This window comes from Chlorocebus sabaeus, chromosome 13 (assembly GCF_047675955.1).
Source record: "Chlorocebus sabaeus isolate Y175 chromosome 13, mChlSab1.0.hap1, whole genome shotgun sequence".
Taxonomy (NCBI): Eukaryota; Metazoa; Chordata; class Mammalia; order Primates; family Cercopithecidae; genus Chlorocebus; species Chlorocebus sabaeus.
The window spans coordinates 56,853,999-56,877,631 of record NC_132916.1 but is presented as its reverse complement, the minus strand read 5'-3'; the positions used below and the strand labels follow the sequence as shown (position 1 = coordinate 56,877,631).

The following is a 23,633-nucleotide window of genomic DNA, read 5'->3' as shown; positions in this document are numbered from 1 at the left end:
TATAGATTAAAATGGAATCGTGTATGGAGGAGCGTCCCCAGAGAGTACAGGAATAACAAACTGAACAAATTTTCACTCAATGTGTTTGTTTTGGCTTGTCATCCAGTTTTTCCAGAGATCTACTTGATAGAGGGAAAGGAGAAAGGAAGATGTCATTGAACCAAGAGAAAATTGTCTTTATCCATACCTTGGAATATTGTTTGGCAATAACAAGGAATGAAGTACTGATATATGATACAGCACAGGTGGACCTTGGAAGCATACTAAGAGAAAGAAGCTAGTCTTGAAGAACACATTGTATGATTCCATTCCTATGAAATGTCCAGAATAGGCAAACCTATAAAGATACAAAGTAGATTAGGAGTTGCCTTTGGCCAGTGAGGTTGAGGAGAAGTGGAGAGTGATTGCTAATGATGACAAACTTTCCTTTTAGAGTAATAGAAATGTTCTAAAAGTAATGATTGTACAATGTTGTGAGTATATTAAAAACCATTGGATTGTGTTCTTCAAGTAGGTGTATTGTACGGCCATATCTCAATAAAATCACTTTATATGAATTTAAGGGGTGCACATGCGGTTTTGTTACGTGGATATATTGCATAGCGGTGAAGTCTGGGCTTTTAGTGTAACCATCACCTGAATAATGTACATTGTACCCATTAAGTAATTTCTCATCCCTCACCCTCCCATTCTTTTGTGTCTCCAGTGTCTTATTATTCCACACTCTGTCCATGTGTACACATTATTTAGCTTCCGCTTACAAGTGAGAACATGCAGCGTTTGACTTTTTTCTGAGTCATTTCATTTAAGATAATGGCCTCCAGTTCCATCTGTGTTGCTATAAAAGACATCAGTCTTTTTTAAGGCTGAATAGTATTCCGTTGCATTTATATACACTACATTTTCTTTATCCTTTCAGGAATGTTAATAGACACCTGATGGGCACTTAGGTTGATTCCAAATCTTTGCTATTGTGAATAATGCTACAATAGGCATACAAGTACAGATATCTTTTTGGTATAATGTGTTTTTTTTTTCTTTTGGGTAGATACCCAGTAATGAGGTTACTGGATCAACTATTAGTTCTATTTTTAGTTCTTTGATGACTTGCCATGCTGTTTTCTATAGAGGCTGTACTACTTTACACTCTCACCAACAGTGTGTTCCTTTTTCTCTGCATCCTTACCAACATCTGTACTTGTTTGCCTTTTTTTTTCTTTTTTCTTTTTTTTCTGCTCAAGATGTGTTTGTGGGTGACTTTTTTAATAGCCATTCTGACTGTTGTGAGATGATGTCTCATTGTGGTTTTAATTTGCATTTATCTGATGCTTATTGATGTTAAGCGTTTTTCATATGCTTCTTGGCCATTTGAATGTCTTCGTTTGAAAAATGTTTATTCATGGCTTTGGCCCCTTTTTAATGGGGTTATTTGTGTTTTTTTTTTTTTTTTTTTTTTTTTTTTAAGTTGTTTGAGTTTCTTATAAATTCTGGATATTAATCTCATTGGATGTATAGTTTGCAGATATTTTTCTCCCATTCTGCAGGTTATCTGTTCATTCTGTTTATTATTTTTTTTTGCTGTGCAGAAGCTTTTTAGTTTAATTAAATCTCATTTGTCTGTTTTTTGTTTTGTTGCCTGTGCTTTTGAGGTCTTAGTCATAAATTCTTTACCTAAACCAATGTCCAGAAGAGTTTTCTCTATATTTTCTTTTAGTATTTTAATCATTTTAGGTATTACTTTTAAGTCTTTAATCCATCTTGAGTTAGTTTTTTTTAATATGATGACAGATAAGGGTCCAGTTTCACTCTTCTGCATGTGGCAGTCCAATTTTCCCAGCACCATGTATAGAAAAGGGTGGCCTTTCCTCAGTGTTTTTGTCAACTTTGCCAAAAAGATCAATTGACTGTAGATGTGTGACTTGACTTCTGACTTCTCTATTCCGTTCCATTGTTCTATCTGTCTGTTTTTATATGAATATCGTGCTGTTTTAGTTACTATATCCTTTTAGTATAATTTGAGGTCAGGTAATGTGATGCCTCCAGCTTTGTTCTTTTTGCTTAAAATGGTTTTGGCTATTCAAAACCTATATTTGTTTTTTAAGTGACTTGGAGATGCATTTAAAATTGCATGGTTTCAAGGATGTCCTGGATGGTGTTGGTGTCAATGAATCCCCCTGTTTGCTCTTGTTCTGCCTGGACCCAAGTCCAAGGCTACCTGGAAGGAAGTTTATTCCTGTCTCCCCACTGTAGTGGTCCAGCTGTCTGACTTTAGGTTTCAATTTATCCTTTTATGAAATTGCTTTTGGATCTATCTCTAGGATTTGGTGCAACCCAAAGAGCGCAGAATGGATCAACTGTACCTGAGAGGGAAATTGGAGAATATCTAAAAGCAGCCAGGGCTCTCAGGGTCGCCAGACACATTCAAAGTGCACCAGAGTTCCAGGCATGGAACCAGTACTGTTCTAACAGTCTCAACAGTACAGCTGTTGTACTTCCTGCCAACACTGTCCCTTAGAGCAAAGACACATTTCACTGTGGCTTATTCTCTCCCAGAAATCTTCTGTGGCCTTAGTTCTATGTGGTAGCAAGCATGAATAGCCTTGGCATCAGAACCCTGGGACTGAATCCCACCTCCACCTGTGGGTGGGTTGGGTTGCCATTACTTAATCATAATAAGCCTGCTGTTTGCTCATCATTAAAACAAGAATAATGCCACTTAATTTAAGGAGGAGGTTGTGAAAATTAAATTAGTCTATGTGAAATACTTTTCATGTCGCAAATGTGTGAGAAATGTTAGGCCATTCCTCTCTTTCCCTTTCTGTTGTTTCCCACTTGTCCCAGCTGTGAATCATCTGATCCAGGGTTGACCAGGAACCTTCCCTTCCTTTAGTAAATACCATACTGCGTGTGGCCTTTCCATGTGCTCTGGGTCTCTCCACTCCAGCCGTCGTGTCCTTGCCTTTGTTGTTCTGCATACTGGTCATAACCAAGCATCCAGATCTTATGTTTCTATTTCATAAATCCTTTCTAGACAAGGGTGATGGCCATTTTTTCTTTTTGTAGCCCTTCTCATTTTAGCCTAGCACGTGATTTTTTATGGATTTGTGGGGGTTTTTTGTTGGTTTGCATTATTAGCTTTATCCTTCCTCCTAAATGACAAACTTGATTTAAGCAGATACTGTGTCAGTGTGTTTTGTTTGTTTTGTTTTGTTTTGTTTGCACCTCCCACATGCTTAGTTTAATGCTGGGCATGTAGTGGACTCTTAGTAGAGAGCTGGTTTACAAATTGACCACCAACAACTTTGCGGTATTCCAGTGCATATTCATGGAAACGATGGAGTGGCAGTAGTTGAAATTCTTTGCTGTGCACAGTTCAGTACGCAGGGACATTCCTTTTCAACCTTCTTTCCAAACCCTGATTGGAGTGGTGTGGTTTGAAGAGGTAGAGAGTGTCATCTCACCTGCCTCCTGTGGCAATATTTCAGTGTCTCTTCCATTCTGAGATGCTGGCTGCTGAAAGGGGAGAGTCATTCGTTCTCCTTCCTCTGTCAGGAAGGTTTGATAAACATTTTATATGACATTTGCTTCTCAGTAGTTGGCTCTGCTATTTCAAATTTAACCTTTTCCGTTAAAATTAGAGCCCTGTTAACCATACATTCCTGAGCAGGTCCTGTGTGTTTGTTAAATTACATATTGAGGTTAGTGCAAAAGTAATCGCCATTTTTACCGTTACTTTTAATGGCAAAAACCACGATTAAAAGTAATGGTAAAAACCGTGATTACTTTTGCACCAACCTAATACAGTGAAATTTCTGGGGATAGCCTGGAGTCTGTGTTCCATTTAATCAATATTTAAATGCCTGTTTGTGCTAAGAGTTGTTTTTAATACTGGAGAAAGATAAATAGCATATGGGCCCTGCCTTATAATTGTTTGGAGTTTAGTTAACGAAAAAATATGTAAACAACTAAAATTATATACAGGAAAGGGATTTAGTAATTTTTCTTTAAGAGATCAAAGACGTTTTCAAAGGGAATATGCAATTTGAACCTTATTTTAATTGTTTGATGTGTTTAACATGACTCTGTCCTTTGAAGTCTAGTTTTTTTTAATAGACATGAGAGTTTTGCTATTTGATGTGTCACTTTGCCAGATTTCAACTTTATTAGATTAATCAAGTTTGTCCTTATAACCTTACAGTTTGTTAATTTGGAAAATGTAAGCCAGTAACTTTAAAAATATAATCGTGTGCCTTTTATATTATTTAGGTGACTGCTTAGAAAACTGCACAGCCTACCAACATCTGATGAAATTAGCGAATAAGCGCATCAGCCATGTCTTACACTCCAGGAGTTGGTGGTGACCCCGCCCAACTGGCCCAGAGGATCTCTTCCAACATCCAGAAGATCACACAATGTTGTGAGTTGAGTTTTAAATGGACTTCACTGTTTGTATCCACTCTTAACTGAACTTGGTGGAGGTTCATAAAAGGACACCTCTGAGAGAGGGAGGAGCATTCCTCTAACAACAGGTTTTAAAGGGCTCACACTCTTTAGAATGAATGCAAGAGAATTATATCTGAGATAACGCTTACTGCATTTTTCCATAGAAAGTCAGGGCCAGGTACATAATACATTATTTCATTAAATAAAATAAAGATTTAAAAGGATAATGGATTCTTATATCTGCTTTAAAGCTATCTGGTTCTAGATGAGATGATGAGACCTGATGACTCAGTCTCGTAGGTTTGGAACCAGATAGCACTACCAAGGGCTTAAGGAACATAAAGCTTATTAAAAGTAAAATCTACCTGGATATGGGTTAGGTTAATCTTATGACAGGCAAGTATGTGGTACCTTATTAAGGAGCAAGAACTAAGGAGGGGAAGTTTTAGTCTATTGAGGAAGATATTATAGAAAATCAGACCTGCATTCCCTACAAATTATTCTTTGCTATACTTGTCAAGAGATAGAATACCAGTAGACTGATGCAGTGTGACACTTTGTTCAGAACTATTCATCGTCAGGATATGTATTAAAAAAAATCATTATAGCAGATTTGAGCAGATAAGTTTTTTTTTTTTTAAACTTTGTTTTTTGTTTTTAAATTATGGCTAATCAGGTGATTCTAGTCATCTTGCTCTCAGTGTTTGGCCCTCGGGGCATTACCTGAACTCTTTCATCCTTCAGAGTATGTTAATACAGTTTTATTCTTCAGCCTACTTCCTTACAAGGCTATTCTTTTTTACAGAATGTTAACACATGGCAGAAATAATGTTTTCCAATGACCATACTGTGTTTCTTTACCTAATCATTAACTCCCCAACAGCGGTTCCTCTACCTGAATGATTTAAATGAGATGCCAGTGTGTTTTAGGAGCAAAGAGAATAAAACTAGACTCTAAAAAGGTGCTGCTGTGTACAATGGTATAAAATAACCCTTATTCTGATTTGGGAGATTTCTGGGTTTTTTACCTATTCCTGGAAGAACAAGTAAGTGCACAGTGCCAGACACCATGTTGTCCACAGCAGGGAATATAGGAATGGTACATTGAGAACTGCTGCAGTTTGTCACAGGCCACCAGCATTGGCTCTGCTTTGCTCCTCTGGCATCAGATCTGTTCTGATGCTGGCCACAGAAGAGCCTCTTTTCTTTTCTTTTCTTTCTTTTTTTAATGTTTTCAGAAAAAGAATGTTTTCTTTTTCTTTCTTTTTTTAATCTTTTCTTTCTTTTTTTTAATGGCTCCCTTGCTGCTGGTTAGAAATAGCACTGATCTGCCCCAAGTGCATCTGGCTACCTGTGCAAAAATTAAGGAAGTTTATAATTCTAATTACATATGTGGAAAATTAGGACCTTTATGCAAGAAAGGAGGCCAAGAGGCCTTCCTCCAAAGAATAGAATAAGCATTCTGTGTTGGGAAAGCTAAATAGTGTCAGGAATTGAGGATAAGGAATGACTGTCCTGTACCGAGATTGTAGAAGTAGCAAGCAGTAGGTAGTATGAAAGATACATGGATTGAAGATTGTGTGTGAACATGAACTGGAAGGAGAAAAGCGTTGACTTAAATCAGGCCATGTTTCCTAAGAAAGAGATCAGTTGATTCAGTGGATGAGAAGTGACAAATTGGGCCAGAGTGGAATATTTATGGCATAGTTGGTAGCTAAGTGTGTGAATACATTCGGGGCAGTCTTGGAGCATGTGAAAGGCTGGCGATGATACTCTGCAGTCTATGTGAAGAGCTGTTAAGAAGACTGGGACTGTTCATGCAGGTGAAGGTACAGTTACCATCTCCAGATATTTGAATCACTGTCATGTGTGAAACAGAAGCCATATGTTCTGCATGAATGTAGGAGCCTCCACAAATGTACAGAAGCTACAGGTAGTCAGATTTCAACTCGAGAAGGAAGAAGCGCTTTTGAATAATCCAAGTTGTTAAGGGAGAATTGCCTCCCTCAGGAGGAATGAGATTCCTTATCAGTGACCAGAAAAAGGATGGTCAGATATTTCTCAGATTTGTTAATAAGAATTTTAAACATAGGAATAATGGTTCAGACTAAGAGGGTTTTAATTTTGGTATTCTGTTGGGATTCATTCCACAAATAATTTTGGGGGCACATAGTACTTGCTAGATACTGTTCCAAACTGTAGGAATGTAGCAGTAAACAATCTATAAGGTCCTGTTCTCATTGTAGTTTACAGTGTAGTAAGGAGAAATAATGAGCAACTTAATTTTCTGTAAAGAAGGTACAGTGAAAGTGAGGTGAGAGCAAGTGACCGGGGATACTGCCTTTACTTTAGATGGTCTTTGAGGATGAAGAGGGACTGGTAGTGAGAAGATTCAGAGAAAGGGCGTTTCAGACCGAAGGAATAACTAGCATTAAAAATTCAAAAACAGACCTGGGCTTGAAATACTCAGAAAATAAGGAAAAGGGAAAAAGCCAACGTGGCTGAAGCACAGCATCTGGGGTAAGCATGCCAGGAGATGAAACCAGAGGAGTCTGGTAGGTCAGCTGGGGCCTTGCAGGTCGTTCAGGGAGTTTAGATTTCATTTTAAGAGGCAGTGGAAATCACTGGAGGCATTTAAGCAGGGGAGAAACATAATCAGATCTACATTGTGAAAAAATTACTTTGGCTGCTGCTTAGAAAATAGACATTGGGGGAATAGCAGGGAGGTATGCTGGTCATCACAGAGGTCTGGGGAGAGAGATGCTGGCTCGCACCAGGGTGATGGCAGTGGGGATGGAGAGAAGCAATGAGTGTATTTTGGAGGCAGAGCCAGTGGGACTTGCTGATGCATGTGGGTAGGGATGGTAGAGAAAGGAAGGAGTTAAAGATGACTCCATAGTTTTTGCATTGAGCAACCAACTAGTTGGTGGCAAGTGTGTACTGAGATGGGAGGGACTACAGTTCAGGACAAGTAGGGGAGAGTTTTGTTTTGACTAAGTATATTTTGAGATATCATTTAGATATCTAAGTGGAGATATCAAACATCTACTTTAGATACAGGAATTTGGAAGTCAGAGTGTCGTCAGAGTATAAATGGTATTTAAAACCGTGGGTGTAAAGTAATCACGTAAGAGTGAGCAAAGAGAAGAGGCCTGGAACATTAAAAAATGTTGAAATCAGGAAAGTAGCATAAAGAATCTAAGGAGTGACCTGTGAGGTAAGATAAAAATCAAGATGTGGTAGATTTCTAGAAATTAAACAAAAAATGTTTCAAGAATGAGTGAGGCATTATCTGTCTCTAACGCCGCTGAGAGACTAAGATAAAAGCAGATAATTGGATTTGGTAAACTGGTGACTTTGAAAATAATGTTCTCATAGCCATATTGCAAGTGTAGATGGAGGAAGGGAAGGAGAAGCACCCACTCTTTCCATTTTAAAGAGACTTTCCAGATTTCCTCCTCACCTCTGCTTATGTAATTGATCATGTGGCTACACCTAGCTGCCAGAGAGGCTGAAAACATCTTAGCAGGATTTCAGTGTGCTCACTAAAATGGGGGATTATTCTATTTGAGAAAGAAGGGTGAGAGAATCAATATTTAGTAGGCAACTAGCAGACTCTGCTGTGAAAGTAGGAAGAGGATCAAAGAAAGGGTTCCGTTTTACACTGCAACAGAGAAATTCTCGTAAGAGTATAATTGCAAAGGAAATGTTTTGAAAGTGAGAGGGCATGGGAATGGACCACTAGAAAGTGGTTCACATTTCATCCACTTTATAGAGGCAAGGCTACGTGTGGAACAGATGGAAACGTGGTGGGCAAACAGATTTCCTGTTTGAGTGGTCTGTTCTTAAATGAAATGGGAAACAAGGTCATCAGATAGAGAATGGGAGGGAAAGAAGGGTGTTTAGCAAATGTGTTGAGTATACATTTAGGATTTGGGGTAACGAATTTAGTGAAACCAGTCATCACTGTACTTTCTCTAATTTTGAGATTCAATGTCTAAATGAAGGGGAATTTAGATTAGATAAAATATTGTTAAAAATCTAACTACTCTCAAGAATGTGTACTGATAAGGGCTATGCAGAAATCACGTGGAAGTGAAAGGCAGAAGTGTGAAATTTCAGTTCACTTTTTTCCCCATTTGGTAATGCTAATAATACTGGGTGCGACTGAATAAAATAATACTTTGCACCGCATTTAGGTTCTCTTCACACTACATTTGCAACTTTTGAAATTGTGTCAGTACAATTATCTGATTTTACAAAAGAAACCTAAAGAGAAGATGCTGTAAGGTAACCTGTAATTAGAATATGAGCAGCATCTGTTAAACTAAAGCTAAAGTCTTCTTGAGTGTTGTGGTGGGAAAGTTTATTTTCACATTAGTTTTGATGAAATAAATAAACACTTATAAAATATTAAGTTATATGGTTTAGTTTATACCAAAAAAAAAAAAAGAAAATGGCAGTCAAGAATGTTTTAAACCATTTTTTGTTAAAGATCATCTGTAGTCTTTTGAATTTGTTTCACTAGTAAAGCATTTAAACTATATTATAATGATAGAATTTATATTAAGCATAAAATATTTGAATATTATAAATGCTTACATGTAAAATAGATTAGAAATGTAATTGTATTAAAATAATAAAACTGTTAAATAGTTATAACAAGCTATGACTTTATTACAGGTTCTGTAGACAGTTTAAAATGATTCAGAAAATATTTTTGTCCTATGAGAGAAAGTGTTGACTCCATAACAGCCAGCAAGGCCCTCGTGCCACCCACGCTCCGTCTTTTGCCCATGGCATGGACAGTATTCTCTGTTGCTGGCCCAGCATGCCATCCAGTCTTTTTCAACCCGAGGCTCCAGGCAACCATTCCAAGTAGACTGGAGTTGGCAGGCAAACAAAACTGTTTGTTATCACAGGTCTAGAAGATCATCATGCCTCTTAGAAATGCTTAGATTTAGTTTTCAAATTCTTAGATTTAGGATTGAGATGTTCAAAAGTGACATTTTTATTAGCAACATCTATGCCCATTTACCTTCTATCTTTTCTCCGTATTTTCTGTCAGACATACTCCTAGCTGTGATGTATAGTGTAAGGATAAGCAAGGCTTTGTGGGTTTACCTATATGATAGGCTCAGTCGTCATGTAGGTATAAGGTACCTATCATATAGGTAAACCCAGAGTAGGCATTTTCCCAGGGGCCATTCATCCTTCCCCAAACACATGGTAGAAAAATATCTTGAGAACACATAGAGAAACTCAGGTTTTTAAAAGCAGCAGAATCAGTATATCAAAATACATCACATAAGCAAACACGGGCTTGTTTTTTCAGACTTTTAAAAAATGGAAGTATAATGTATACATTGAGTACTAAACAAATTATTTGTATATAGCTCAATGAATTCTCTATTATACTACCATAAATGTCAAGAAATAGAACATTACTTAGCCCCCTAAAACCCTTCTTGTGCTTACACCCCTCCATGCCCTTCAGAGATAACCAGTGTCCTGACTGTTAGCATCATTGACTAATTTTCCTTTTCTTAGTCTAATAGAATGAATAATCAAGTAGAATTATTTTTTGTTGGGCTTCTTTCATTATGTTTGTGGAATTCATCCATGTAGCTGCAGGTCGTTTGTTTTCATCACTGTATAGTATTCCACATTTAAACACACCACAATTTATTCTTTCTACTGTTTGTAGTGTTTCCATTTTTTAAGTTTGTTTTTATTTTTTGCTAGGATGAACAGTGCTTCCCTGAACATTCTTGTATGTTCTTTTGGTGCATGTATGTGAAGGAATTGGGTTACTGGCTGGTAGGATATGTGTATGTTCAGCTTTTGTGGATAACAGCTAAGCAGTGTCCTGAAGTGGTTGTACCAGATATGAGTACAGCCAGTGTATCAGAGTTTTTGCTGCTCAAAGTCCTTGCCAACATTTGATGTTTACAGCTTTTTATTCATTTTAGTCATAGATTTCTCATGATTTGCTTTTGCAATTCTCTGATTAGAATCAGAGTTTTTAGAATGTAGCTGAGTTAAAGAAATCAGTGAGATAATAGGAAACGTTTCTAATCAGGCAAGCTGTATGTGATTGCATGTACATTTCCTGAAATCATACAAATAGCAGTGTAAGCAGTGTAAGACCTTGAGTAATCTCTGGAGACTTCCAGGACATGGTTTTCTCATGTATTTTCTGTGGGCTAGATTATGGTCTCTTCAAACTTTAACAGGCAATAATTCTAACCAAAATTTTTTAAGAGTCCCGAAACTCTTCTAACAGGTACAAGATTATTCTATGTGTTGTTAAGAGGCCAATTGCCGTATCTGAATCCATAATTCATGCTCATAAAACCCTGTAATAGAAGAAGCCTTCACACTCAAGACTAGCTAGAGTTCCACCAAGGCTTATGTATTATTTTTAAGTGTTAGGAGATGGTAAAGTTGGGGCACAGAGGTTTGAATCCTGTCAGAATTAATTTTGTATTGAAGGAAATTGGTGAATAGAAATGAGAATAACTGACTGTGAAACATAGTCCTTGAGATAAAAATTTCCCTAACCCCTAAATAACATAGTAAGCCTTTCCACTTGTGCTAATGTGAATTCTTGCATGTATTTCTTTTTAAAATAATAACCTGAAAGAGGAAGATGTAGTGTGACTAAAGTTGGAAAGTGAATAAAACAGATATATTGGAAACATAAAATCTACTCATCAGAGTTTATGAGTATAGAAGTTTCAGCTAAAATATGCATCATGTATCACATGGGCTTGTGTATGTGTGTTTTTTCCAGAAGATTTGGAAAGACAGAACCTTCTAGGGGCACATAAAGTATGAACATAAGCTTATAAGCGCTAAGAGAAGGTGACTGAAAAATATTTTTGTTGAATCTTCACTTGTTGCGTTTTTAATCATATCTCTCCTACAGATCACAGACTTCAGTTTAAAATCGAAACAGATGCTGTTGGTTTCTTTGTGTTGTAATTAGCTTCCCATGCTGAGAGTGTACGTTTCAAAGTTGTTTATTAAGAATTGGTGCATGGCTCCTGTCCCCATAAGGTTCTTATGACTTTGAGATGAAATTAAAAGTCTATGTAAAAGTGTGAGCCCTTTTGTTACTTTTGAGAATGATCACAGTTCTTTTAATTAGTTAGGGTCTGGTGAAGGGGACACTTGTTTTTGCATTTTAACACATGACTACACAAAAGGGAAGCTAATATTATCAGCTTTTTTTTTTTTGGTACCAGGGCAAATATTTTTTTAAAAAAGGAGCTCCAGTCCTGAGAAATTAATAAATTTATTGGAACCATATATTTACTCAGGAATTAAGAATGTTTCCTTTTTTTCAGGGTAGTCTGTTGGTGGGATGGAAAGGCAGTTTATTAGAGGAAAAATAGTTGAAAAATTGTCTCTTCCCCCTTCCTAAAATGCTGTTTGAGATATTTATGTCTAAGATCGCACATCTGAAAATATGTGGTGGGTGATTTTTTTCCCCGCCTTAGAGGAGAAAAACTTCAGTAGTGTTTATTTCATTGTGATTTTCTTCATGCCTAAGATGCTGACATAAAGCAGAGATAGATGTGAAGGTTAATATCTTATCCAAGGAAATTTTAACAGTGTGACAACTTTTCTTCTCTTCAGTGACTTTTCCTATATGACTGAACATGGTGTTTATGGCCAGATATGAGTGAATTCTTTGTTTTATGAACTAAATCTTTAAGATGTGGCTCCAGGATGCTTCAGGGAGCTTTATCCCTCACTCTCCTATCTATGAACCATACACATGCTTCTGCCCTGAACATGAACTTTCTTACCCTTGGTTCCAACCCCAAACCATAGTAGTGGATGTCTTCATTCCCCGTATTCAATATAAGTGTAAATCTTAGTGGTTCTACTGGTCAAATCTGTGTCTCTCCATCTCTGCCATTATCACATATGCCCAAGCTGCTGCTATTTCTTTGAATGACTGCAGTCTCCAAATTGTTCTCCTCACTTCCATTCTCGCCTATTTCAGTCTTCTCCAAATAGTTGCCAAGGTAAACTTGTAAAACTATAAATCAAATCATGTCATCCTATAGCTTGAAAGCAACAGTTACTTCTGTGGCTTTTATAATCAGATATAAATCCCCACCATGCCCCACAATATCCCCAGGATCTGATCCCCGCCCCCACTTGTCAACTACCACTCTGTCCCATGGTGCTGCTCTGCTGCTCCACATTCCACCAGGTAGATCTTCTTTCTGCTTAGTGAACAGTCAGCTCATCCTCACCTCAGGGCCTTTGCACTTGCTCTTCTTCTGCTTCAGACATCTTCCCAGATCTGCATGTAACTGGTTCCTTTCTGGCATTCAGGTCTCAGGGCCCAAAGCTCACTTCCTTAGCAGTGTCTTCCTTGCCTTATCGTTTTGCTTCCTCCAGTCATTCTTTTTCTCATTAACCTGTTTTGTTTTTATAATGCCTTTTATCAGTAAATTAAAGTACTGTTAGTGTTTACTTATTTTTTGACCTTCCTGCTAAAATCTTGGCCCCCAGAGATGAAAAGCTTAGTATATCTTGGCTACAAAAGTATTTACACATAATTTTATTCTTTCATTTTTTTAATGAAATTGAGATCACACTATATAGGTTTTTTGGTGCTTACTTTTTTTTCTCTTCTTATTGGTTGCTTACTTTTTTATGTGGTTATGCCATGCGTCATTTAATTAATTCTCCATTAACAGACATTTTGTCCTAGGTGTATATGTTTAAAAACCTGAAAACTTAACCATTTGTGTTGCCTCCACAAATGACTCCTCTGAGTTCTCTGTAGATAAAGTGTCATGGTGACCATGTGATAAAAATCCCCATACGTCTGTTTTGATACTACATTTATTTAAGAATTTCTATAATAATTATTAGTTTTTTTCCAGCATAATCTGTGCTCAGTAATTGTGTGACAGGGTAGCTTCTCTTTGATTACATATATTCGTTAGTTGTGTAGCGGCTACTCAACTGCCCTGTGAGGCTATCCCTCTGTACATTTTGGTTGATTTGGTGCTGAAGTAGGAATCGAACAGTATGAGTTAGGCTTGGCATTTAGTTTTGGTTTCCTGTAGTGATTTTGGCAATCATCACCCTCATCTCATTGATCCCTTTTTGTTGTTTTGACCAATTACTGAACAGTGTTTTTATTAAACAGTGTATTAGTCCATTCTCACGTTGCTAATAAAGACATACCTGAGACTGGGTAGCTTATAAAGAAAAAGAGGTTTAATGGAGTCACATTTCCACGTGGCTGGGGAGGCCTCACAATCATGGCGTAAGACGAAGGAAGAGCATAGGGACTTCTTACATGGCTGCGGGCAAGAGAAGACTTGTGCAGGGGAACTGCCCTTTATAAATCCATCAGATCTCATGAGACTTATTCACTATCTTGAGAACAGCACAGGAAAGACCTACCCTCATCATCCAATTACCTCCCACTGGGTCCCTCTCACAACATGTGGGAATTGTGGGAGCTACAATTCAAGATGTGGTTTGGGTGGGGACACAGCCAAACCATGTCAAACAGTGATTGCACTTTATACTTAATCCAAACTGGGTGTTTTTTTAAAGAAACAATTATTAATTTGTTTGCCTATTAGTTGTTTAGAAGAAACTAAAAGTCCTACAAGGTATTATTCTGCAAGTCTTGGTACATTTATTTTTCCTATTCTTCTTTCTCATTATAGTATCATTATCATGATCATTATTTGAAGTTATGTATTAATGATATTGAGTATGGCCACCCACTTCTTTAAGATAGTTTGCCTTTTATTCCATATAAAGTCAAAGAAAATGCCCACAGACATCACCAAGATCCTGTCCTAGTCTACTGCTTGGGAGCCTTCAACAAATATCCAGCCAAGGCCGCTTATTTGTGAATACCCAGTTCACTGCCTTGCTGCTGGGCATGGGAGGAGAGTGGGGCAGGGTGGCCCAAGTACATCCAGTGATTTTAGTTGTATGGTATTTCCTATATACCCTGCTTTGTTCAGTAATCTCTTTCTGGAAGATATGTAAGCTAGTATTTTTAAACTATTTTTAATTGTTTACTCTGTGCCTTGTATTAGGTATCTTTTATTCCTTTCTTTGTGCATTGTTTTTGATCTTCCAGTCACCCTGGTCAGGTGAGAAAATTTAGGTTTGGAGTGGTTGTCACTTGCCCAAGTTTGTACAGCTGTTAAGTGGCAAGGCTGGTATTTGAGCCCGGGAGAGTCTGGTTCATATAACACGGTGCATTTGGATCATGCTGTATATTTTACCAGGGTGTTACTTGTGCATTTATGTTCATTCCTGCATGAGTATTTGTTAAACACCTGTGACGTGCTAGGGACTGTCTGGGTGCTAAAGGTATGTCATTGAATAAAATAAAAATATCTGCATTTATGGAGTGAATCTTTAGTGAGAGAAGACAGACATAAAATAAATAAATAAGTAAATTATGTAGTATGTCAGAAGGAGATGTTAAGTGTTATGAAAAGAAACAATGACAAAAAACATAACGGCAAGGATCCAGTGTGCTGGAGAGGGGTTTGCATTTGACAGATAGGGTGCATGGGGAGTCGGGATGGACTGTACTGAGAGTTCCTCGTTGAGCACACGTTTGAAGGAAGGAAGGGAATGTGTCCCACAGTATCTAGGGAAAGAGTATTTTAGATGGGAAAATAGCATGTCTTTGGGCCGTCAGATGTAAGCACCCCTGGCCTTCAGAGGAATGGAGAGGAGGAAGGAGAGAGAGTTGGGACCAGGTCAGGTAGGGCCTTGCAGGCTGGTGTAAGGACTTTACTCTGGGTGGAGCCAGCGTTGCGGGGAGAGGAGTGCAGTGCTGGTGCAGAGGCAGTGCAATGTTGGACTCAACCAGAGTTTTAGATTTTTCCAAGTGGTTAAGAAGGGAGAGAGGGGCTTAAGATACATGCAAGAGACTGGATATGATGACTGACTCCAGAGTTTAAGTTGGGTAAGGAGTGGGTGAAGACATTGGAGGTGAGGAAGCATGGCAGAGTGGCAGGATCAATGGATGGCAGGTTGGAGTTGGGGCCAGGAGAGTGAGCTGGACGTGCAGGTGATTTGTAAGTAGATTGCCTGAAACCAAGATTATGGAAGAGTGACAGTTCCTAGTAATGAGAAGGTGTTTGATGGGATCTTGGAGTGTGTGGCTCAGGGAGGGTGGAGGACAGAACCATTTCAATAGGAGACATGTGCAAGGAATGGAGGCCAGCCAGGATGGTGGAAGGATCGTCAACCTGTGGATTGAAATCACAAAAAAATTAAGACAGGAGTCATATTGGACAGAATGGCAGCGAGCCAGGAACTACAACCAGTGAAGAGTGAGGGGTGGCCCGAGGAACCAGAAATGACTAACCCTGCAGTGGGTGATGATCACGGGGACTGATGTGTTCTGTCTGTCTGTCTGTTGTTGTGCTCCTTTTCATGGGGCCTTTATTTTTGAATTTGTCCTTCTTTTCTGAGTTTCTCCAGTCTCTAGTTTGTCACTGCATGCATGTTATCTGGCCGTCTCTGAGGAGTTCTTTTGTGATCTTCCTTTATACTGTGATTGCTTCATTGAGTTGTTTTTTTTTTTTTTTTTAAATCCTGTGGGTATTTTGGGGTATAATTTTTGCCATATTCACTTTGTGGCAACATGTTTTCCTGCTGCGAGTTCTCTTAGGGAGTTTTACTGTTCTTTTCCACATTTTAAAATAGTCTTTTGTGTGGTTACTCTCCCCATTTTTTTTTTGTTTTTTAATGGAATGAGTTTGATTTTCCTGGCAGGAGATTACAGTGGAGGGAGAGGGACGTGCCAGTTTCTCTGCTCAAGGGCTCCATTCTCTCTGCTGTGCTGTGCTGCCCTGACGGGACTGTTTCTTTCCTCCTCTGCCTCTCAGCACCTAGCCTGGTATAGGAGGGCTTCCTGCTCCATCCCTGATGTCATCCCAATCACTTCATCAGCCCCAAGATGCACAGACACCTCTTTCCAAGGTGTTCCCCTGGTTTTTGAGAAGGGTCGGCAGCCCACGGCCTCCTGAATCTGTTCTGTGTCTCCTTTTCCCACCGCCAGCACAGTCCCGGGTGCTTCTCCGCCCTGCTTCTGCCATTCCCAACTCCAGGTGGAATCGGCTCTTCTGATGATTTGCTGGTGACAGTGTGGAGCTCTGCAACGCTGGTTATTCTCCACCGCACCCATACGGCTTCCTGCTCAGGACCTGCTATTTTCTGTTGCTTTTGGCCATATTTACATGTTTTCGAGAATTTGACCGTATTTACACATTTTGTGTTAATTTCTCTGAAATGTAATTTTTGTGACTTTTCTCCCTGCTCCCCCATTCTATAATATGCCTTGAGGAGGGAAGAAGGAGGAATATTCAGAAACATGCTTCTACTGTGTTTCTATAAGAAGCAGAAATCGATTTTCGGTGTTTTAGATACAGCTGCCAGCATGTGTTGGCAGTTAGAACTGATCAGAAATGACTGAAGTAAAAGGTTTGGGAATCACTGCCTGTAAACTAGAGGGGAACTCGCAACAAGAGTTCAGCTGCTTTTGCAGCAGTTGGAGAATTATTGGGCCCTCGAGTGGATGACAGGAAGGAAGCTCATCATGATGGGCAAAAGATGTGTCAGCGGGGTTGGGGAACTGCAAGGCGCAGGGCCTCACCACTGCCCAGTCCTTACCTGTTTACTTCTTACACAAATCACATTTTCATGGAACCCTTGTTGCTTCTGATTCCAGACTACCTCAGAGCAGGTAAACTGAGCAGGTCCATGTGAAAAATGTTAGGGTGAATAAATTTGCTAAAAGACCCAGCCTGTAATGTTCCAGCCATCTAGAAGTCCAAATTATTGTTTACATACAATTTTAGATGACTTGTTTTTGTACTTTATTTTTAAGAACTGTACCCTCAGATTTAACCTTTTATTAATCTACAGTAGCTTTAAAATGCCCCAAATTTCCACTGATTTGACCTTTATGCCTTTCTACCTTTAAAGTATCTGGGAAGAAAACCAATGACAAAGTGAAAATTAAATGTGTTGTAAATTTGAGATTGCTTTGTGGAAGCGGGCTATGCCTTCGGATATTCTGTGCTGGGAAGGGGAGCACAGGAAGCCAGTGTAGTTGGGCCCTGTGGTTGGACACTCTCCATTGAGCTTCCAGCCTCGAGACTCATCCTTTAGAAGATCCTTCTCCATCTCCCTTCCCACCCCTTCTTGTCTCTGCAGTTCGGATCAGTGCTTTTGCTCACAAAGAAGACACGTGTTCTCTTCAGGTCATAAGACAGACCATGAGATATGCTAATGCTAGAGGGGAGAAGCCAAAATTGTTTTAGTAGCCATCCTTCAGATTCTCCAGGAAATTTTTCCACTTGTGATACGCTTTTTAGAATTTTAATACACTTTTCTTGTTTTTTCTTGATAAAAGAAATAGATAGACGTGGATATTTCTAACGATACATTTTTCTCTGCACATTGTACCGTATAACAAACCTGGATCCTAACTCTTAATTGTCCAAGACTTATTAGTAATAACATCTTGTACTTTTATTCTTACAAAGATCTGTGCCATTTCTAAAATGTTTATATATATACATATATATTTAATTAATTAATTAATTTATTTATTTTTTAAGACAGAGTCTCCCTCTGTCACCTAGGCTGGAGTGCAGCAGCACAATCTTGGCTCACTGCAACCTCCTCCTCTGGGTTCAAGCTATTCTTGTACTTTAGCCTCTCGAGTAGCTTGGACTACAGGGATGTGCCACCACGCTTGGCTAATTTTTGTATCTTTAGAAGAGATGGGTTTTCGCCATCTTGGCCAGGCTGGTCTCAAACTCCTGGCCTCAAGTGATCTGCTTACCCTGGCCTCCCAAAGTGCTGGGATTACAGGCATCAGCCACTGTGCCTGGTCTATATCATCTTGTTTAATACTCCAAACCACCCTCTAACAAAGATAGAGGGCTTGATAGATGAGGAAAGATTGGAGTCTAAAACAGAGTTTGTTTCTTTTAATATTTAGGTTTTTTTTTCTAGTCCTGTTTTAAATATGTCACTTATATGCAGCTACTAGATATATGTCACTGTCACATAGTAGCTGACTCCTCCCTCCCAATTACAGGCTATAACTATCTTGTGTCAATTGATATTTATCATCTCTACAGTTCTTATAATTATATCATAGATTATTAAGTATTAGCACTCAAGTATGGTTCACATTAGATAGTTAAGAAATGTAAATAAGAAGCTGAACACTTAAAAAAACTGACAGGACTTCCCCCATAGGACAGCTTCAAAATACATGGAGCAGAAACTGACAAAACTGCAAGGAAAAATAGACAAAGCCGCAATTATGGCTTTCAATACCCCTGTCTGAATAATTGATAGAACAAGTAGATACAAAATCAGGATACAGAAGATTGAAAGTACTAATCACCTTGATAGTGACATCCATTTATACAACAGTCTAGTCAACAACAGCAGAACACACATTTTTCTCAAGTGCACCCAGAACATTTATTAAGAGAGACTATATTCCTGGTGTTAAGCAAGAGTTTCAACAAACTTTAAAAGATTCAAGTCATACAAGATCTATTCCTTGACTACAGTGAAATTAAATTAGAACTCAGTAACAGAAAGATCCCTGGAAAATCCCCAAATGTTTGAAAACTAAACACATTTCAAATAAGCTGTGGATCAAAGAGAAGGCCAAACAGAGGAATTGGAAAATATTCTGAACTGAATGTAAATGAAAGCATCATATATCAAAATTTGTTGGATGGTATTAACTCAGTATTTAAGGGAGCACTAAACACCTGCATTAGAAAAGAAGACAGGTCTCAAATCATGACCTCAGTTTTCACACTAAGAAATTTAGTAAAAACAACTGAAATTACAAAGTCAGCAGGAAAAAGGAAATTCAAATCATAGTGAAAATCAAAGGGAAAAAAAAATCAATGAAACCGAAAGCTATTTCTTTGAGATCAATAGAACTGATAAACCTCTAACCAGACTGAATATGAAAAAAATAGAAGAAACAAATTACTAATATCAGGAAAGAGAGAGATGATCTATTACAAATTCTACATATTTTTATATGTAAAAATCTATACATATTTACATCTATTCTGTACATTACAGAATCTGTCATTTATTTAAAGGATTTTTTTTCCTTTGAAATGGTTTTTATTTTATTTATTTTACTTTAAGTTCTGGGACACATGTGCAGAACGTGCAGGTTTGTTACATAGGTATACATGTGCCATGGTGGTTTGCTGCACTTACTAACCCGTCATCTAGGTTTTAAGCCCCACATGCATTAGGCATTTGTCCTAATACTCTCCTTCCCGTGCTCTCCATCCCCCCAACAGGCCCCGATGTGTGATGTTCCCCTCCCTGTGTCCATGTATTCTCATTGTTCATCTCCCACTTATGAATGAGAACATGCAGTGTTTGCGTTTCTGTTCCTGTGTTAGTTTGCTGAGAGTGATGATTTCCAGCTTCATCCATATCCCTGCAAAGGACGTGAACTTGTTTTTTTTTTTTTTTTTTTTTTTTTTTTGTGGCGGCAATTAAGGGAATATTATAAACAACTTTATGACAATAAAGTTGACATCTTAGATGAAATGGATAAATTCCTTGATAGACACAAATTATCAAAGTTCACTCAAAAAGAAGTCAGTAACCTGCCTAGCTCTATATCAAGCAAATTGAAATTACAACTTAAAACTTTCTCACCAAGAACCAGACTCAAATATCTTCACTAGTGTAATCTATCAAATATTTAGCTAATTGTACACAAACTGTTTTAAAAAATTGAAGACTTCATTTTATCAGGTCAGTATAATCCTTATATTGAAACCAGATAAAGACAGTAAAAGAAGAGAACACTAGGCTGGGTGCAGTGGCTCATGCTTGTAATCCCAGCACTTTGAGAGGCCAAGGCTGGTGAATCACCTGATATCGGGAGTTCAAGACCAGTCTGGCCAATATGGTGAAACTCTGTCTCTACTAAAAATACAAAAAATTAGCCGGCAGTGGTGGTGGGCACCAGCTACTTGGGAGACTGAGGCAGGAGAATCGCTTGAATCAGGAGCGGAAGTTTGCAGTGAACTGAGGTCATGCCACTGCACTCCAGGCTGGGCGTGACAGAGCGAGACTCTGTCTCAAAAAAACAAAACAAAAAACAGAAAAAAAAAAAAAACTACATATCAATTTCATTTCATGACATAAATGCAAAAAATTTAAACAAAATTTACTCAAATCCAGCAATATTTTGAAAGGATATAACAAGTGAAGTATATCCCAGGAATTCAGGGTTGGTTTAATATTCAAAGAGCAATCAGTGTTGTTCATTATATTAACAAACTTTAAAAAAAAAAACCTATATAATCATCTCATTAGATGCAGAAAAAGTATTTGAGAAATTCTACTTCCATTCCTAACAAAAATTATCAGTAAACTAGGTGTAGAAGTGAACTCTTTAACCTGACAAAAGAGCACCTGTGAAAACTTACAGTGTCACACTTAATGGTGAAAGACGAATGCTTTCCTTTATAAGATCAGGAACAAGACAGGGATGTCTGCCCTCACCACTTCTATTCAGAATTGTACTGGAGGATCCAGCTAGTGCAGATGGATAATATAAGCAAATAAAGGTCTTCACATTAGGAAAAGAATTAAAACCATTTGTTTTCACAGACATAAATGTCTAGAAAATCTGATGGAATCTACAATTTTAAAAAAGTCTACTAGAACAAAAAAGTCAGTTTAGTAAGGTTGCAAAATATATGATCAATGTACAAAAATAAATTGTATTTCTCTACACTGACAATGAGTAATCAAAATAAAAATTTGAAATTTAAAAAGCTGGCATTTATAATAACATCAAACATTATGAAATACTTAGGGGGCAAAATAAGTGAAATATTTGAACACTGAACAATGCAAAATATTGCCTAAATTAAAGAAAGCCTATACAATTGGGAAGATATACCTTGATCATGCATCAGAAGACAATATTGTTATTTGAACGGACACTTCAACAAAGAAGATATTCAGATGGTAAATAGCACATATTTGCCATCTCAACTAAGGATGTTTGGATGCTCAACATCCTTAGTTATTAGGAAAACACAAATTAAACGCACAGATACCACTATTAACCTATTTGGCAAAATTTAAAAGACTGAGCGTACCAAGTACTGGAGAGGATGTTGAGGAACAGAAGCTTTCATACACTGCTGGTGGAAGTGTAAAATGGAACCGCTTTGTCAAATAGTTTGGCTATTTTAAGAAAGCTAAATGTAACACCTATCGTACTATCCAGCCATTCTACTCCTGTTTATTCACACATAAAAATTAAATATATGCTGATATAAAGACTTCTAGACAGATACTACTAGGAGCTTTATTTGTAATGGACAAAAACGGGAAACAACACAAAGGTCCATCGATAGGTGAATAAACAAATTGTGTTGTATCATCCAGTGGAATACTCAGCAATAAAAGGAATGCACTATTGATATACACAGCATGGATGAATCGTAAAATAATTAGGCTAACTTAAGCCAGACACCACACTTTTTCAAAAAAGAGTAAATACTCTGTGATTACATTTATATAAAACTTCAGAAAATGCAAAATAACATAAAGCAACAGAAAGCATATTAGTGATTGCTTGGTGATGAAGGGAGGAAGGAACACATATATGCAGGAGGGAGGAAATTGCAAACTACAACAAGGAAACTTTTGAGGGTGAAGAATCTAATAACTGTCTTAAGTGTGATGATGGTTTTACAGATGTACACATATGTCCAAACTTGTAAAACTGTAGTTTATATATTTGCACTTTGTCAGTTGTACCTCAATAAAGTGGCGTTTTAATAAAACAATGTTAACAAGAATGTTCTTATTAATTCATTTCTGACCTTCAAGAGAACAACAGACTCTGTTGAACTCTTGCTATATCCGGTACACGGTGCCTACCTGTATTGTTCTTGGTTAAAGTTTATGACAACTGAGAAATAGGTGCTTTCTCACTGTTGAAGCAATTATAGCTTGGGGACATTAGGTAAATTGTCCAGGGTCAGCAGCCAGGAAGAAGTGAGATAAGGTTTCCAAATCAGGCTTTCTGGCTCCAACTGTGCTTGCTGATCAGCCTTCATTTGTACTTCTTCCTCAGTGTGATGTGGCTAAGTCTGTGTTGGAATCTCAAAGTCACTTGTCCAGGGATTTTACTAACCATTATTTTTTTCTATGTTTGGCTGTTACAAGTTGGTTATTTTATGTGGAAAACAGATGTTTTCTGCTAAAATTGAAGACAGCTATTCTTAGTTATTTGGAGACAGTTCTTTGAAGGTACTCTGTGTGTGTGTTAGGTTGATCTGCCATGCCACCACAGCCTGGCCAGTCTCATTTGTCAGACAGCATCCATTCGCTGGTGAACTCTGACAGGTGGTAACATTATGTATTAATAGCCCCTGATACCAAATTCAGCCTACAATTTTATGATAAACTATTCTTTACTGTAAAGCTTTTTTTCTTAAATAATCCACTAGATGGCAGCAGATCCATGTGGAATAGAATGGGTCTTCATTGCTGTGGATGAAGAGCCAGAAATGGGACACTATTTTGTTTTTGATGACCCAGTAGTGCCTCATTTTCGGATGTGTAGGAAATGGTATTCTTTTTCTGTTATGAAAAAATGTAACATACTCTTTGAAGTCACGTCTGTGGAAGTGAGTAGTGGTACAGATAGTTCAAAATTGTAGATAATGCAAAAATAATTTTTTCTTTGTATTCTCATAGAGACACATGTTGATTTAATCCTATCTGTATGCATTAGATGAACCTTTCTTCAAGAAACTGTTTATGCTTAAATAATTCTTTTTATGGTTGGAAAAACTGCAGCTTGTTTCATGAGTTTTTTTCTTTAATTGGACCTAGGCCGATCAAAATAGAAGATGACTGTCCTATAAATTCATAGCACCTAAGGCTAGATAATGAAGTGAAATCCTACAGACTGGACTTGGGAGAAATTAGGAGGATTATTTATTTTTCCAGATCACCATACTGCTTGTCATCTAACTAGAAACCTCTTATCTCCCTTTCTCTAAGCTTATTTTTCTCAAGCATTTTTGAATATGGTCAATTGGGGTGTGGCAGAAGATCCTGTGAAC

The 23,633-nt window shown here is 37.8% G+C and overlaps 1 protein-coding gene across 2 annotated transcripts in view; it reads left to right on the top strand.

The window, feature by feature from the left end:
• Window positions 1–23,633, top strand: part of STX7 (syntaxin 7) — a 55,266-nt gene that overhangs the window by 5,779 nt on the left and 25,854 nt on the right. The window contains exon 2 of one of the 2 annotated variants that reach the window (XM_008007018.3): window positions 4,267–4,417. In XM_008007018.3, coding sequence (XP_008005209.1) covers window positions 4,333–4,417 — 85 coding nt within the window. In that variant the 5' untranslated portion in view covers window positions 4,267–4,332. The other variant, XM_073022480.1, reaches the window with a different exon arrangement.